At 48.1% G+C, this 15,188-nt stretch overlaps 1 protein-coding gene across 7 annotated transcripts in view; it reads right to left on the minus strand.

The window, feature by feature from the left end:
* The window catches only part of ST3GAL4 (ST3 beta-galactoside alpha-2,3-sialyltransferase 4), an 866,978-nt gene that overhangs the window by 139,251 nt on the left and 712,539 nt on the right, over nucleotides 1–15,188 (minus strand). Inside the window, exon 1 of one of the 7 annotated variants that reach the window (XM_069614184.1) lies at nucleotides 13,883–14,019. The exons of the other annotated variants lie outside the window; for them this stretch is intronic. Within the exon in view, the coding sequence (XP_069470285.1) occupies nucleotides 13,883–13,958 (76 nt within the window). The 5' untranslated portion in view covers nucleotides 13,959–14,019. Of the gene's footprint in view, nucleotides 1–13,882; nucleotides 14,020–15,188 lie in introns of those variants that run through there. 7 annotated transcript variants of the gene reach the window in all.

Consider the following 15,188-nt stretch of genomic DNA (forward strand, 5'->3'; position numbering starts at 1 on the left):
AACCTGGAAGACCTGCAAGGAAGGAAGAGAAGAGAAAGGTGAAAACCAAGGACTATTTCAAACTTCTTACCTGCATCCGGAATCTTCTCGCCAGCATCCCTGAAGAAAGACTTCCATTTAAAAGCATTGCGTTGCTCGCTGCAGCGCCACGCTTCACTCACCTATCCTCGAGACATCTCCCGGCTCCATCGCGGCTGTCAGCATCGGACGCCACATCTCTGCACCTAGGGGAGAGAGGAAGAAACAAAAGGTGAGCAGAAGGAACACAGAAGGAAAGCCTGATTAACAGCCATAATACTTACCGGCTTTTCTTCCACATTTCGGGTCGGCGCCGCCCTGTTGGCAGGTACCGTACCCCGGCCCCTATGGGGAAAGGACAAGAGACATTTCTGGGGAATGATAAGGACATTTAGAGGGATCGCCCTCATCACTACTCACCTCGGCAGTTTAACCCCTCGACGCATCGCCTTCATTCTGCACCTGAAATAAAGGACAGATCACAGGTTAGAAAGAAAACATAAAGGGGGCCTCACTTGAACTTTGAACTTTCATACTTACGGCGCATCGCTCAGGAAAGTCAAGTGGATTTTGCCAGCGCCATTCTGAAAACCAGTGAAGTAACTGGACGAACGTGCACCCCTGCACCAGAAGCAGGATGGAGAGTTCATCCTGCCAAACCATAAGGTGAGCTTAAACCGGGGTTTGGAGGAAGTTAGAGAGGAACGAAGGGGGAAAGGGGGGAGCTAGCACACTATTCTGCAGACTGTTAATCCCCTTTCTCATCTGCAGAAGGATATTCCTACGGGCCAGGCAAGCACGATTTGGAGGTCCTGTCCAATCGGTGTTCCGGGTCCTGCGCATCACGCTAGAAGAGGCCACAGCAATCCAGACTAGACCAGCGCCCCCGTGGGAACCAGGTGAGCGTTACAGAACGCAAAGCCTTCCTACAAATTCCCACCCAGGCGCTATGGAAACTTCCGAAACTGACCAGTTGGCCCAATTACTGGGGGAATTACGGGCCGAAGTACACGCCGCTCGTCAAGAGACTAGTGCTATCAGGAGGGAAGTGATTGTAATAAAGGATAGAGCTGATGACCTGGCTAGACAGCTTTTGCAAGGTCAAGCTGGACAAACTCCTTTACCCGGTTCCGGGGGGAACCCCGCTCCTGTGGTTTCCAGTAACCCGGTGCAGATTAATCTACCTGGAAACATGCCGCTGGCCCCACCTGAACGCTTTGCTGGGGACCCCAAACGATTCGCCGTATTCATGAATCAGTGTCGTTTGCACTTCCTATGCAGACCTGGGGCTTTCCCTAATGATCAGACCAAGGTAGCCTTTGTGTTGTCATATCTCAGCGGCTGTGCTGCCGATTGGTCAGTCCCACTGGTAACTCAAGATGACCCGATTCTTCATGATTTTCAAGGATTTCAAACAAGCATGGAAAGGTTATTTGCTCGACACTCCCAGGGACAGGCTCTGGATGACGAACTTCTATCTCTGCGACAGGGCAATCAAGACCTTCTATCCTACATTGCAACCTTCAATAGACTAATTGTGGAAACTGGTTGGCCAGAGGATAAAAGAATCACGTTATTCTATCGAGGTCTACGCGGAGAACTTAAAGATGTCCTGGCACAAGTTGTAAATCCGCCCCAAGAATGCACTGAATATATAGACTTAGTGGTCCAATTGGATCACAGGCTGCAAAACAGAAAAGCAGATCGGTCCAAGTTTGAAACCCGGGTGTTGGCCAAGACCCACGCTAACCCCAAGGGGGCTGATGGCTCGGAGCCTATGCAAATCGGAGGGGTTAAAGGACCCCTAACTCAAAAAGAACGGGAAAGAAGACGACAGATGCAATTATGCCTTTATTGTGGGTCCTCTGGACACTTTCTACGAGATTGCCCGGTTAAGCCGCCCAAGAAGGTGGTAGGAGTCGCTGATAAAATCCATGGAAACTCTGTATCGGGAAACGACCACGCCCGGCAAGCGTAGGGGTCCGCTTGCCGAGCTTGAAAACTAACTCTCAGACCTCGCATTTCATTGTGCCAATGGTCTTCGTAGATCCGGAACAGCCTAAACGGTTGCATGCTATAAAGGCATACATCGATAGCGGGGCTATAGGAAACTATGTGGATCGAGAATTGGTCTCTAGGATAAACCTCCCTCTGGGTCCTAAAACCAACAAAGATGTCATCACCACAGTAGATGGAACCGAAATTGCCTCTGGACCGGTAACACATTCCACAGCTGAGGTGACACTTGTAGGTCCGGATGGCCATCGGGAGGCAGTTGTGTTTGATGTAATCAAGGCTCCACAGTTTCAGCTTATTCTCGGAATCCCTTGGTTAGAGACACATAATCCTCGAATTGATTGGCGAGCGAAGAGAATAACCTTCCCGGATTGTGCACAAACCTGCTACCCAGAAAATCCAAAGATTAATCTAGCATCAGTAACCTCTGTCCCCGTGCAACTACCTCCAGAGTACCAAGACTTTCAGGACGTCTTCCAAAAGGAACAGGCCAACACGTTACCTCCCCACAGATCGTACGATTGCCAATTCGATCTGGTGCCCGGTGCACAACCCCCTTGTAGCAGGATTTACGCCCTTACTGAACCAGAGAATCTGCATTTGAGACAATATTTAGATCAATACCTCGCCAATGGTTTCATTCGCCCGTCAAAGTCCCCGGCATCCTCAGCTTTGTTCTTCGTGCCTAAAAAAGAAGGCGACCTTAGAACTTGTATCGATTACTGCGTATTGAACCAGATAACTGTTAAAAATCGTTACCCTCTGCCTCTGTTCCCTGAACTGCTTGACCAGGTCAAGGACGCTTGCGTATACACCAAGTTAGATCTCCGAGGGGCTTATCATCTGGTACGAGTAAAAGAAGGCGACGAATGGAAAACGGCCTTCCGTACAAAATATGGACTATTCGAATACCAGGTGATGCCTTTCGGGTTGTGCAACGCGCCTGCAGCCTTCCAATTCTTCATGAACGATGTCATTCGAGAACTCATCGATGTCTGTGTTGTCGTGTATATTGATGACATTCTTCTGTACTCCTCTTCGGAATCTGATCACAGAAAGCATGTCAGGGCCGTCCTAGAGAAATTGCGCCAGCACAAACTGTTTGCCAAGCTGGAAAAATGTGTTTTCCATACCACCGAGGTTGAGTTTCTCGGATTCATCCTGACATCTAAAGGGATCTGAATGGATTCACGGAAAGTGGATGCCATCCTCAAATGGCCATCACCTAGTTCGGTGAAAGGTGTCCAAAGCATGCTTGGTTTTGCCAACTTTTATCGCAGGTTTATCCCAGAGTTTTCACGTGTGGTGCAACCCATCACTGCACTCTTGCGAAAAAATAAACGTTTTGAATGGACCGAGGAAGCCGAACAGGCCTTTCAGGAGTTGAAAGCTAAGTTCACGTCCGCACCTATTTTGAAGCACCCGCGTCCCTATCTCCCATATATAGTCGAAACCGACGCGTCCAGCTTAGCCATGGGAGCTGTCCTGTCTCAGAGAGACCCTGAAACCAACCAACTGCACCCCGTAGCATTTTGGTCCAGAAAGTTCTCGCCGCCGGAGATAAATTATGCGATCACCAATAAGGAACTATTAGCCATTAAGTCCGCCTTTAAGGCTTGGCAGCATTATCTCCTCGGCGCCAGGCATACCATCACCGTGATCACTGATCACCGAAATTTACAATATTTAAAAACTGCCAAGGCTCAATCGTCTCAACAGCTCCGATGGGCTTTGTTCTTTGCTGAGTTCGATTTTGTAATCACCTACCGCCCCGGCTATAAAAATGGTAAGGCGGATGCTCTATCCCAAATTGGAATGGAAGAAATAGACACAAACTCAGAACCTGTGCCGATAATTCCCGAACAAAGAATTTTAGGGATAACCACTTTACAAACCCTTGAAGACATTCAAGCACGAGTGAAACAATTCCTGGACTCTTCAGCCTTGCAGGATTGGATCAAAAGGGGGTCTAACTTCTCAGTCAAAGATGGCTTACCTTACTTCCAAGGACCCTTATTTTTGCCAGAAAAGGAATTGCAAGAACTGGTTATTTCCCTTCATCATGATACCCTGATGGAAGGACATCCTGGCATTGCCAAAACAGAGGAAAAGGTTAAACGACAATTCTGGTGGCCTTCCTGGCGAAAGGATATTACATCTTTCGTGATGTCCTGTGGAGTTTGTGACCAAAACAAAGGTCAAAAGACAAGACCCGCCGGTCTTCTTCAGCCCTTAGACATTCCACCAGCACCTTGGCACACCCTGTCACTAGATTTTATCACGGACCAGCCCTCTTGTAATGGTTACAATACTATTCTGGTCGTGGTGGATTTATTTTCCAAAATGGCCCACTTTATTCCGTTGAAAGGATTACCTTCAGCCTTTGTTCTTGCCAAGGAATTCCTCGAAAATATCATCCGTTTGCATGGATTCCCATCCATACTAGTCTCCGATCGGGGAAGCCAGTTTATTTCTCATTTTTGGAAAAAGTGTTGTCAACTGGCACAAATCGACGTAAGACTCTCGACCAGCCACCACCCACAGACCGATGGTCAGACGGAGAGAACGAACCAGACCCTTGAACAATATCTACGATGTATGTTGCACCAATCGGAGGGTAATTGGAAGGACATTTTATGGGTGGCTGAATATGCATACAATAACTCGATACACTTTGGAACTGGTCAGAGCCCCTTTTATACCGTATATGGACATCACCCTCGTACTTCAGACTTGGATTCACCTCTGAGCCTTGAAATGCCCGCAGTGGACCATTTGCATTCTACGATTACTCAAGCCTTCAAGGATGCAACTGCACATTTGCAACATGCGAAAGGGAAATACAAAAAGAATGCAGATCTGCATCGAAGAGAGGCGCCTCCATACCAAATAGGGGATCAAGTATGGTTGGCTACCAAACACCTATCACTCAAGGGGCCTCGAACTTTTAATCCAAGGTATTTAGGCCCTTACTCGATCAAAGCTATAATCAACCCAGTGGCAGTCAAGCTCGATCTACCAGCTAACATGCGGATTCACCCCGTTTTTCATGTGTCACTTTTGAAACCAGTGCACCCAGGAACCAGATTAACAAAGCCACCAGAACCGATTCAGATAGATGGGGAGCCTGAATTCGAGGTGAAGAACATTTTGGATTCTAAGATCTCAAAATCAAAACTTTTCTATCTAATTGATTGGAAAGGGTACGGGCCTCAGGAAAGGTCTTGGGAACCCAGTGATCACGTACATGCACCTCGGCTGGTAAAAAGGTTCCATCGGAATTTCCCAAACAAACCGAAACCTCCAGAAGGAACGACCTTGGGGGGAGGGGGGGAGTGCTGTCATGATGCCTACTCCCGGAGCACCAGGCCCAGCACCCCCGGAAGCAGGCATCATGCCCTCGGGTAAAAGCCCAGCGGCCCATTATAGGGGCTCTTTGGACTCAGTCCTGGCGCCTTTGGCGCCAGGCTCATTTTGGACATCAGTCCTGGCGCCATAGGCGCCAGGCTCATAAAGGGAGGTGTTTTGTGCACTTACCTGATGCAGACCATGCTGCACGCTTCAGGCCTCCCTGAGACCTGAAAGGGACTATTTTTTCATAGGGACTATTTTTTCACTCGGGCGTGGCCAGGGAAGGATACATACCTAGTTGGGGAAGGATACATACCTGGGACTTCTTTGGAGGCTATTTAAGCCACGCCCAGACAGCAGCTCATGCTTTGCGTTGTTCTGCTTCCTGCAGCTTAACGCTCACCGTGTCTGCTCCTGCTCCTGGACTCCAGCCACGCCCGCCTCGAACCTGGAAGACCTGCAAGGAAGGAAGAGAAGAGAAAGGTGAAAACCAAGGACTATTTCAAACTTCTTACCTGCATCCGGAATCTTCTCGCCAGCATCCCTGAAGAAAGACTTCCATTTAAAAGCATTGCGTTGCTCGCTGCAGCGCCACGCTTCACTCACCTGTCCTCGAGACATCTCCCGGCTCCATCGCGGCTGTCAGCATCGGACGCCACATCTCTGCACCTAGGGGAGAGAGGAAGAAACAAAAGGTGAGCAGAAGGAAAGCCTGATTAACAGCCATAATACTTACCGGCTTTTCTTCCACATTTCGGGTTGGCGCCGCCCCGTTGGCAGGTACCGTACCCCGGCCCCTATGGGGAAAGGACAAGAGACATTTCTGGGGAATGATAAGGACATTAAGCGGGATCGCCCTCATCACTACTCACCTTGGCAGTTTAACCCCTCGATGCATCGCCTTCATTCTGCACCTGAAATAATGGACAGATCACAGGTTAGAAAGACAACATAAAGGGGGCCTCACTTTAACTTTGAACTTTCATACTTACGGCGCATCGCTCAGGAAAGTCAAGTGGATTTTGCCAGCGCCATTCTGAAAACCAGTGAAGTAACTGGACGAACGCGCGCCCCTGCACCAGAAGCAGGATGGAGAGTTCATCCTTCCAAACCATAAGGTGAGCTTAAACCGGGGTTTGGAGGAAGTTAGAGAGGAACGAAGGGGGAAAGGGGGGAGCTAGCACACTATTCTGCAGACTGTTAATCCCCTTTCTCATCTGCAGAAGGATATTCCTACGGGCCAGGCAAGCACGATTTGGAGTTCCTGTCCAATCGGTGTTCTGGGTCCTGCGCATCACGCTAGAAGAGGCCACAGCAATCCAGACTAGACCAGCGCCCCCGTGGGAACCAGGTGAGTGTTACAGTAGTGAGCCCCTCACCCTGCCAGTGAGGCGTCCGTTGTGACCACTACTTGTATCTGTGGGTCGTAGAAGGGTTTCCCCTTAGTCAGGTTTTCTCTCATCCACCAGCAAAGATTTTGTACCATTGTTGGCAAAACAACCACTATATCGTCCCACTGACCGCTTGCCTGAGACCATTGTTTCACCAACCACTCCTGTATGGGAGTTTTTGTCTGCAAATCAGAGATGATTCCCCTGTAATGAGCCAGTCGTCCAAGTAAAAGGTACACTGGGGCTGCCACCACCGCAGTACCTTTGGTGAATACCTTTGGAGCTGAGGCTATTCCGAAGGGCAGCACCTTGAATTGGTAGTGCTGGTTCACTATCTTGAAATGCAAGAATCTTCTGTGCGCGGGGAACATTGAAATATGAAAATAGGCATCTTTCATATCCAGTGTTGCCATGTAATCCCCCTTTTTTAGAAGCAGAATTACCTCTTGTAGCGTAGTCATGCAGACCTTTTGTGGCTTGACATACTTGTTTGCAGGCCGCAAATCTAATACTGGGCGCATAGTTAGATCTTTTTTTGGCACAAGGAAGTAAGTTGAATAAATACCGCTGTTTACCTGGTTGGCTGGGACCACTTCTATGGAGTCCTTCAATAGAAGCGATGTAATTTCTTCTAGAAGGATCCCCTGATCTTCCTCTGAGTGGACCTTTTGTCTCAGGGGGAGGACGTTGAAGAAATTCTATGCAGTAGCCCCCTGCTACCGTGGACAGCACCCATCTGTCTGAGGTGATACCCTCCCATGCGTGGGTGAAGTTGGAAATGCTTCCTCCTACTGGAGATGCATGGGAGGGTATCTGGAGCGGAAAGTCACTTGCTCTGAGGTGGGGTGCCACCTTGAGTTGGGCCCCTGCCTCGATTACCACGACCTCTACGTTGTCCTTGTGGATAGCCCTGAAAGGCTTGTCCTTGGTTGTTGCCATAGGAACCTTAACTTGGTTGTACCCTGATCCTCTCTGAGAATTTGGGTCCCAAAAGCAGGGAAAATTGCTGTTACCTCTTTGCCCCATGGGCTTGTTTCGTGAGCTGACCTAAGGACTTTAGAGTGTCATACTCATCATTTGCTGTCTTAAGTGCGTCTTCTACAACTTTGCCGAAGAGCACATCAGGTTCCACTGACATATTTATTAGGGTGGCTTGTGTTTCTGGCCTGAAGCCTGATTGCCAAAGCCATGCGTGCCTCTTTATAATAGTGCCCTCTACAATGACTCTCCCTGCATTGTCAGCCGCGTCGAAATTTGACTTGAGGAGACAAGTAGACACAGCTCTTCCACCTGCTGCCACCTGAGCTAGTTGAGATTTAAGTGGCTCAGGTGCAGATGAGAGTAATGCGGAAACCTCCTCCCACTTATGGCAGTTGTAACTTGCCAAGAGTAGAATTATATGCAATTCTTGTCTGGTAGGCTGCAGAAGAGGAGACTTTTCTGCCCATTGCATAAATGTTCTTGCTCTCCTTATCCGGAGGAGCCTCGGAGGAAGCAAGGGGTGTGCCTGCTCTCTTTCTGAGGGTCTGGTTTTAACTGGCCTCTTATGTATAAGGGGTCTGAAGGTGCAGGTCTGAACAGTTTTTCCACATGGGGGTTAGCAGGCCGTGTGAGATTAGGGGCATCCAAAGAAGGTTGGATTCTACGTTGCGCAAATTTTAGCAGTGGGATAAACTGCCCTACTGTCTTTTTGTCTCCCAATAATTTTTCAGCGAAGTCTCTGTCTTCCTGCACCTCCTGTGTGTCAATGAGGAAGTGTTCTGCCGCTTTGGTTAATACTTTCTTGAGGAGGGGTTGATTGTCTACAGGGGAATCTACCACTGGAGGGTCCTGATTAATAGGAGAATCTATGGAATACATGTTTGCCTCCTGGTCTGGGTCCTCATCGTTCCCATAATAAAGTTTGTCTGTGTCCTCATTAATAAGTTGAGGGTCAGATGTTTCCACAAATGAAAGATCGCCCTGGTCTACCGGATCTATTTCAGGGTCATATAGATCTAGAATTCTGCCCTGCGCAGGGACATCAGAGCGAGCCCTCTTAGTAGGGGTTTGAGAGGCAGAGGGTTGATAGCCAGAAGGGGCTGAGGTGGGAGGGGTGGACTGAAAACTTTGAAGGTAATCTGGATTTTTTTCAAATACATTTTCCATAAAGGTCATTCTTCGCATTACTATCAATATCCTGCTAAGACCATTCCTTTGAACTTCGGATTACAGTGTTGGGAATGCCCATATCTTCATTAGTAGGAGGTATAAGCTTTGGCCTAGAGTCTTTAGGTTTCTCTATGGGCTTGGATAAAATTCCCTTTTGCGAGGACCTGTCCATAGTAGGACTGTTGTCCCTATGAGGGGTCTTAGAGGATTTTTTATGCTGTTTTCCCCGCCCTGGGGCGCTGAGGAGTGTCTAACAGACTTTTTGGGGCCTGATGTTTTACTAGATGAAGAACGTCTAACTTCAAGTGTGGGGGCCGAGGCTTCGTCCGCGGACGAACGACCTTCGGAAGGTGTTTTTCGTGTGACACCCTTGCCGTCTTTCGACATCTTAGCCCTGACGTGTGGCGATCTTGAACGAGATTTCCCAGAGGACCGGGACTGAGTGGACCGTTCACGGGGTGTCGAACGTTGTCGAGTATTCGACTCATCTGTAGAATGTCGACTGGGGCTTATTTGTTTTGTGGTGTGTGCTTTTGTAGCACTGCCGCCGCCAGGTGTAGTCCCCAAAACATGGCCACCAGCCTGTCCTACGGGGTCGGGAGACTGCGCTTGCTTGGGTAGCTGAAGCTACTTCGGTACCCTCGCCGTCCGAAAGTGCGGCGTTGCTGCCATCGCTGAAGGCTCCATCTACCTCTATGGCCTCGAGTTGCCTGGCCTAGTGGGCACAGCGCTTAGTGGAACGGTCCTTCAACATCTTAGGCTTGAAAAGCCTGCACGCTCGACAAGATGTTTCGACGTGGTCTCTCGGGCGACATAAATTGCAAACTAAATGTTTGTCCACCCAGGGGAATTTACAGTTACACTTAGGGAAAGACTTAAAATTGAGTGTTTTCCATAATTCTGGGTTAAGGAGATGGCAGCTGGGCGAACAAAGTGTAGGAAGGAGAGAATATGCATTCTAAAAAGGTCTCCTAACAATGGACTCATGCCCCCCCCCCTCTGCCTATTGTCTGGGGAGAGGCCCGGGGCAGCCTTCCTAGGCAGTACGGTCCGTTGCGATGGTCTCCGACGGCAGTATTCTTGCTCTTTCCTCGGCGTGGTGTTACGGCAGTCGATGAAAGGATAGAAAGAAAAACTATCGTAATTATACAAAGTCAATGGCTTATCGCCGAAAGGAACTCCGCTATACGTGTCCGTATAGCATGGCGGAAATAAACTATCCCGAGGGACCTCGACGCGTGAGGGATCATGGGTACAGTGGACATCACACTTGGGATAGTATTACTGGCACGCCCCGTTGATGTCCCTTTTCGAGTTTCGAAAACAACTAATACTTTGCAGCTTCCACTAGATATCGCCCTATGCACAGCATGCGAATCTAAGCAGATTCCACAAGCTTCAGTAAAAAGTATACAAAATGTTGTATAATTATTCATTGCAATGTTTTGGTGTGTGACGCACTTTAGAAAATAATGAAGATTACGTGTTTCTACCCATTTTCTTACAGTGCAGTTACAAATTTGCATTTTTATTTAAGGATGTAAATACGTTTTTTCACATTTGCCAAGAAAAGATTAAAAAAAATATAAATTGTGTTAGACTGACAGTATTTTTTCAGTACACAGGATACTGCATTGGTGTCCATATGCAGGTGTGAGCAGTAAACTCTTAGCATCTTCTAGAAACAAAATGTGACCATGAATAGGGTTCAACCAAACACAGATTTTTGATACCTAGTCAAAGTAACGTTTCCAGGCTATCATTCAATGGACCCATGTGTGCGGTTGGTAGGAGTATAAGGGTACCCTGTCTCTGATTGTGGCTACTTAGTCTTACTCCATAGCTAGCCTGCTCATTTTCTTCCCCCATCTAACACCACCAGTTGGCAAGGCTCTCCAGTTGTAACACTTGCATTGCCACTGTTAAAGCTCCCATGAGTCTGTCTATAGCCTTTCTAAATTTGGGCCCAAACCACTCGAGCTTGGCGGATGTGTGCACGTTATGCCCTTACAATCGCTAAATCCAACATGGGGGTAGATCCCTTTCCTCGGCTGGGGCCTCCCTCTGGAACAGTCTCCCTGCCTCTCTAAACCACGAGGAGAACCATCTCCAGTTCCAGAAGCACCTCAAGACCTTCCTCTTTGCTTCTGCCTTCGCTCTCCCTCGCCCCTGCTAATCTGTCTGCTTCAGTACCGGGCACCTGGTTACCCTCTGATTTTCGGGCCCGGGTCCCTGCCCACCCCAGCCACACACCCGCACTGCCTCCTGGCACCCCTTGCACTTAGGTCTGATCGGCAACCCTACAGTCCCCTTACCTGCACTCATTGACACCCCTGCCTGCGCTTTAACCTTGCACCTGCCACCTTGCTGGCTGCACTACCAGTTGTTGGTTTATCCCTTGCTCTGCACTTTCCACTCCTCCCCCTTGCACTTTCCCCCGTCCCTCTCCCCTGTACTTGTGCATCCTCAGTGTCACTGGGCCTAGTAAGATCATTGTTGTTGTCCTCCCTTGTTCCCTTCCCTTGTCATGCTCTGAAACACTGGTGTATGAGCATGATACAAATAAAATATATCATATAAAGCATAGGGATGTAGAGTACAAAGGCTTTGTGTTGTGCAATTCATCCTTTCATTTCATTTCATCAACAAGACAACGCATTCCTGTCAAAAAGAACAGAAGACCAAATGCAAACATGGTTTGTTTGTAGGCAAAGATATTGACCAGCTTGATGCCTCACAAAACAAGCTAATCAAATCTGGGCTTCGCGAACATCAGTAACATTTCAAGGAATCATGCACAAGAAGGTTGGGAACCCCAAATCTACAACACTACAACATTTGTTTTTGTAAATATTGTACAAACAGCTGTGGTTGTTTAGGGGCAAGAACATCAAACGCACACAAGAGCGATCTAGCAGTTGGTTTTATGTACACCAAACTATAAACTTCAGGGAAAGAAAACAGGCCAGCAGAAATATGAGAATTAGTTACTATGGATTCAGAACTTCATTGGATTAAGAGCATGGAACAGATGTTGTACCAAGCACTAGGACTATAATCCTTAGTACCCAGCGTACGTGCATCCACGGGATATGTGATTGGCTCGTTTCCAAGCCATACCACAGTGTAATCCTGTGGATGCACGTACGTGCCTGCGTTTGTTCCCGGAGGGAGGAGGGGGCTGGGGGTGTGGAGGGGGGCAGGGATGGCAGCCACTTAGCCAATGAGGAGGCTAGAAACGGGACAATCCCGTCCCCCAGCAGGGACTCTGGTATGGTTTTTCTTACCTCTACCCCCCTCCTCTCGCTACGCTTGGGCCTGTAACTATGGGCCCTGGGAGCATTACCTTGAGCTGTATTGGCCCGCCGTCTTGGGGCTTATTGCCAAGGAAAATGCTGGCGAGAAAAAAGCAAACAGATAAAGGAGCTAGAAAGTAAAAATCCCTGGCTACAAGAAATGTCTTCGATTTTCAGCAACAGTGGACTGGACACCTGTGTGGTCTGAAGCCTCTGCAATTAATACACCCAGTTGCCATACTTGATTGGCTTTTATTGAGGCCTGGGAGAATTTTTATATTGTAAACGTGGTGCAAGTATTTTCAGGAATGTGCTGAGAAAAGCAGCACAGACATAGCCCACGTTTCACCCAATGTCATGGACGGGTTTATTGGGAGCTGCTGCAACAGTCATGCTGCCCAAAGCCAATGGTGTTCCCGTGGTTTAGGCAGAGATTTTGGTTTTAAGTCTCATATCAGCGTCCTGGATTGCAATGGAAATCCAGAGATCAACTCCCTATTTCAAAACAATTTAATGGTGCACTGCTGACAACCCTGTGCATCACTGAGATTCATAGATGTCAAGATAGGTAAGCAATACGTCTTGCTGGTGCTGTGTACCTGTTTTTCCTGTTGGTTGTGGTGAAGAAGCCAGGATGATGAAGGCACAGATTTCAGTGTGATGTGAGAAACCAACCCAAAACCTCCCGGGATGAAACTGGGAAGCCCTGAATCAGCTCCCCACGCCACAGGACATCTCTTCCCAGATTTACATAGCACATGAACAGTGAAGAACTGACAGGGAAGGCCGAACTGTAAGGTGTTGTCACGGGTGGTTACTTTAGTTGATCAGAAGAGAAAGTTGAAGAAGGATCTGGCTGGAGGCTGGCAGTAGTTCAGGCTGAAGATTGTAGGATCAGGTAAACACAGGAATGAGCAGTGAAGTAACTGTCTTGAGGTTGACAGTAGAATAGGTTGGGAGTTGCAGAGAATTCAGCAGGAGACTGCAGGCAGAAGTAGGAAGAGTCCAGGGGGGCAAAAGGCTGAAAAGAACTCAATGGAAGAGAGCAGGCAAGGCTAAGTGGGAACGAAGGAAAGACAATAACAATAGAAGTGGACAATAGCAGGGGACAGGTCAGCTTGAAGGAACAGGGAGAACCAGGATCAAGAGAAGGGCTGGAGATCACAGAGGAGAGGAGAAACGGGAGCGTAGAACGGATCAGGGCAAACCGCGTTAAGACGCGGAGAACGGGCAGAAGCAGAAAGCAGATAATGGCTTAGAATGACGAGGCTTGGACAGCAAGCCATTGTTGCCGCAAGGCCCAGTGCACTGCCACATCTGGGCCGGATGGGAAGGTCCCCCATAAGTTAAGTGGTGGAGAGCAGCTTGACAAAGATGTAGATCCAGTGCTAGCCAAAACATGGTTGCATCTTAACCCACTGACATTGTGACACTAATGAACCATACTGAAATTGCTAAGTGCATTTGGCAACATGCACTTGAGATATAATTGAGTTTTGTCGTAGCATAATTATGTCAAAAAGTGATGTTTAGTTGGTTGGGTGGAGGGGCATGCACAGCGCCCTACAATCGCGCTGTCACTTATCACATTGAACAAATCGGTATAAAACACACTCAGCACAATACTTCGATTTAATCATCCCCCATAAACAGACTAACCTGGCCTTCGCAAAAAGCGGATACTCCTCCTCAATTGCGCACCTGAGCATTTTCTTCTTGTGAAAATCGCACACATTTTATGCTGGTCTGACGCAAATACGAAGATCTACATTTTGCAGAAACTTTCTACTCTCAATGAAGACTTCATGTACCTTTTTGTTAACAGAAGATCAAAACATGTAATAACAGCACATCATTTATTTCTCAAAGTACTCAAACTAAGTCCATACACAAAGCATATTTTTGAGTCAGTAGTGGTATTTTTTTTTTGTTTTATGGAACATCAACTTAGCATTGCCCCACCCCCCAAAAGTTATTTGTCATTTTCTTGAATGGATTTGAAAGCATATGATAGAGAACATAAGACAAGAAGGCAAGGATGACTAATCTATTGCTTGAACATGGCTTATAAGGTGTATATACATATGCAACTCACAGACTGGGACTGCATTAGAAATGAATAGTTACTCACCGTAGTGACTAACATACTCTTAGTCCATAGTCCCCTTTCCTCCATTCTGCAAGGGCGTCCCTCGCTAGGGACGGGAGACAGAACCTTTTTCATCCGAAAAAACCTTCCCCATTAAAGTTAGAGGTGTGCGGGACACGGCCCTGGGAGCATGCGCTCCCCATACTCTGCCCACCGGTGCCACTCCTCAGCCCCCCTTGACACGTCGACAATATTTAACATTGCCTAATGACACCAGTATTATTAGGGGGCAGGATGGTGGGACGTATGGAGGAAACAGGACTATGGACTAAGAGTACATTAGTCACTACGGTGAGTAACTATAAATTACTCTTACATCCCGTCCCATTTCCTCCATAATGCATGGGCAATTAGAACAGAATGTAGAGAGGAGACCCTCCTTAAGCAAACGGGTTCCTTATAACCACCTGTCCGAAGGTCGTGTCTGACTTAGAGCCGGCGTCCAAATAGTAATGCTTTCAGAAAGCCGAAGGCGTGGCCCAGGTGGCCACCCGGCTGATGACCTGCCACGGAACCTGCTGTTGGAATGCAATGGCCGTGGCCTTGGCTCCGACAGCGTGGGCATGCAGGTTAGCTAGCACCGGTTTGTGCTGCCCATAGTATCCCTACTTGATGGCCAAGACCATCCAATAGAGGCCTTGGATGCACGATACCCAGGCCAAGATCCCCCCGAAGGTGACAAACAGTGCATCCGACTGGAGGAAGCCCTTGGTCTTGTCCAGATAGAATTTCAGAGCGTGTCTGACATCCAGACAGTGCAAGACCCTCAGAACCTCGTTCTTAGGATCAGCAAAAAACGTAGGCAAGACTATTTCC

The sequence above is a fragment of the Ambystoma mexicanum genome, chromosome 9 (assembly GCF_040938575.1).
Source record: "Ambystoma mexicanum isolate Mex_15411 chromosome 9, UKY_AmexF1_1, whole genome shotgun sequence".
In the NCBI taxonomy this organism is placed as follows: domain Eukaryota; kingdom Metazoa; phylum Chordata; class Amphibia; order Caudata; family Ambystomatidae; genus Ambystoma; species Ambystoma mexicanum.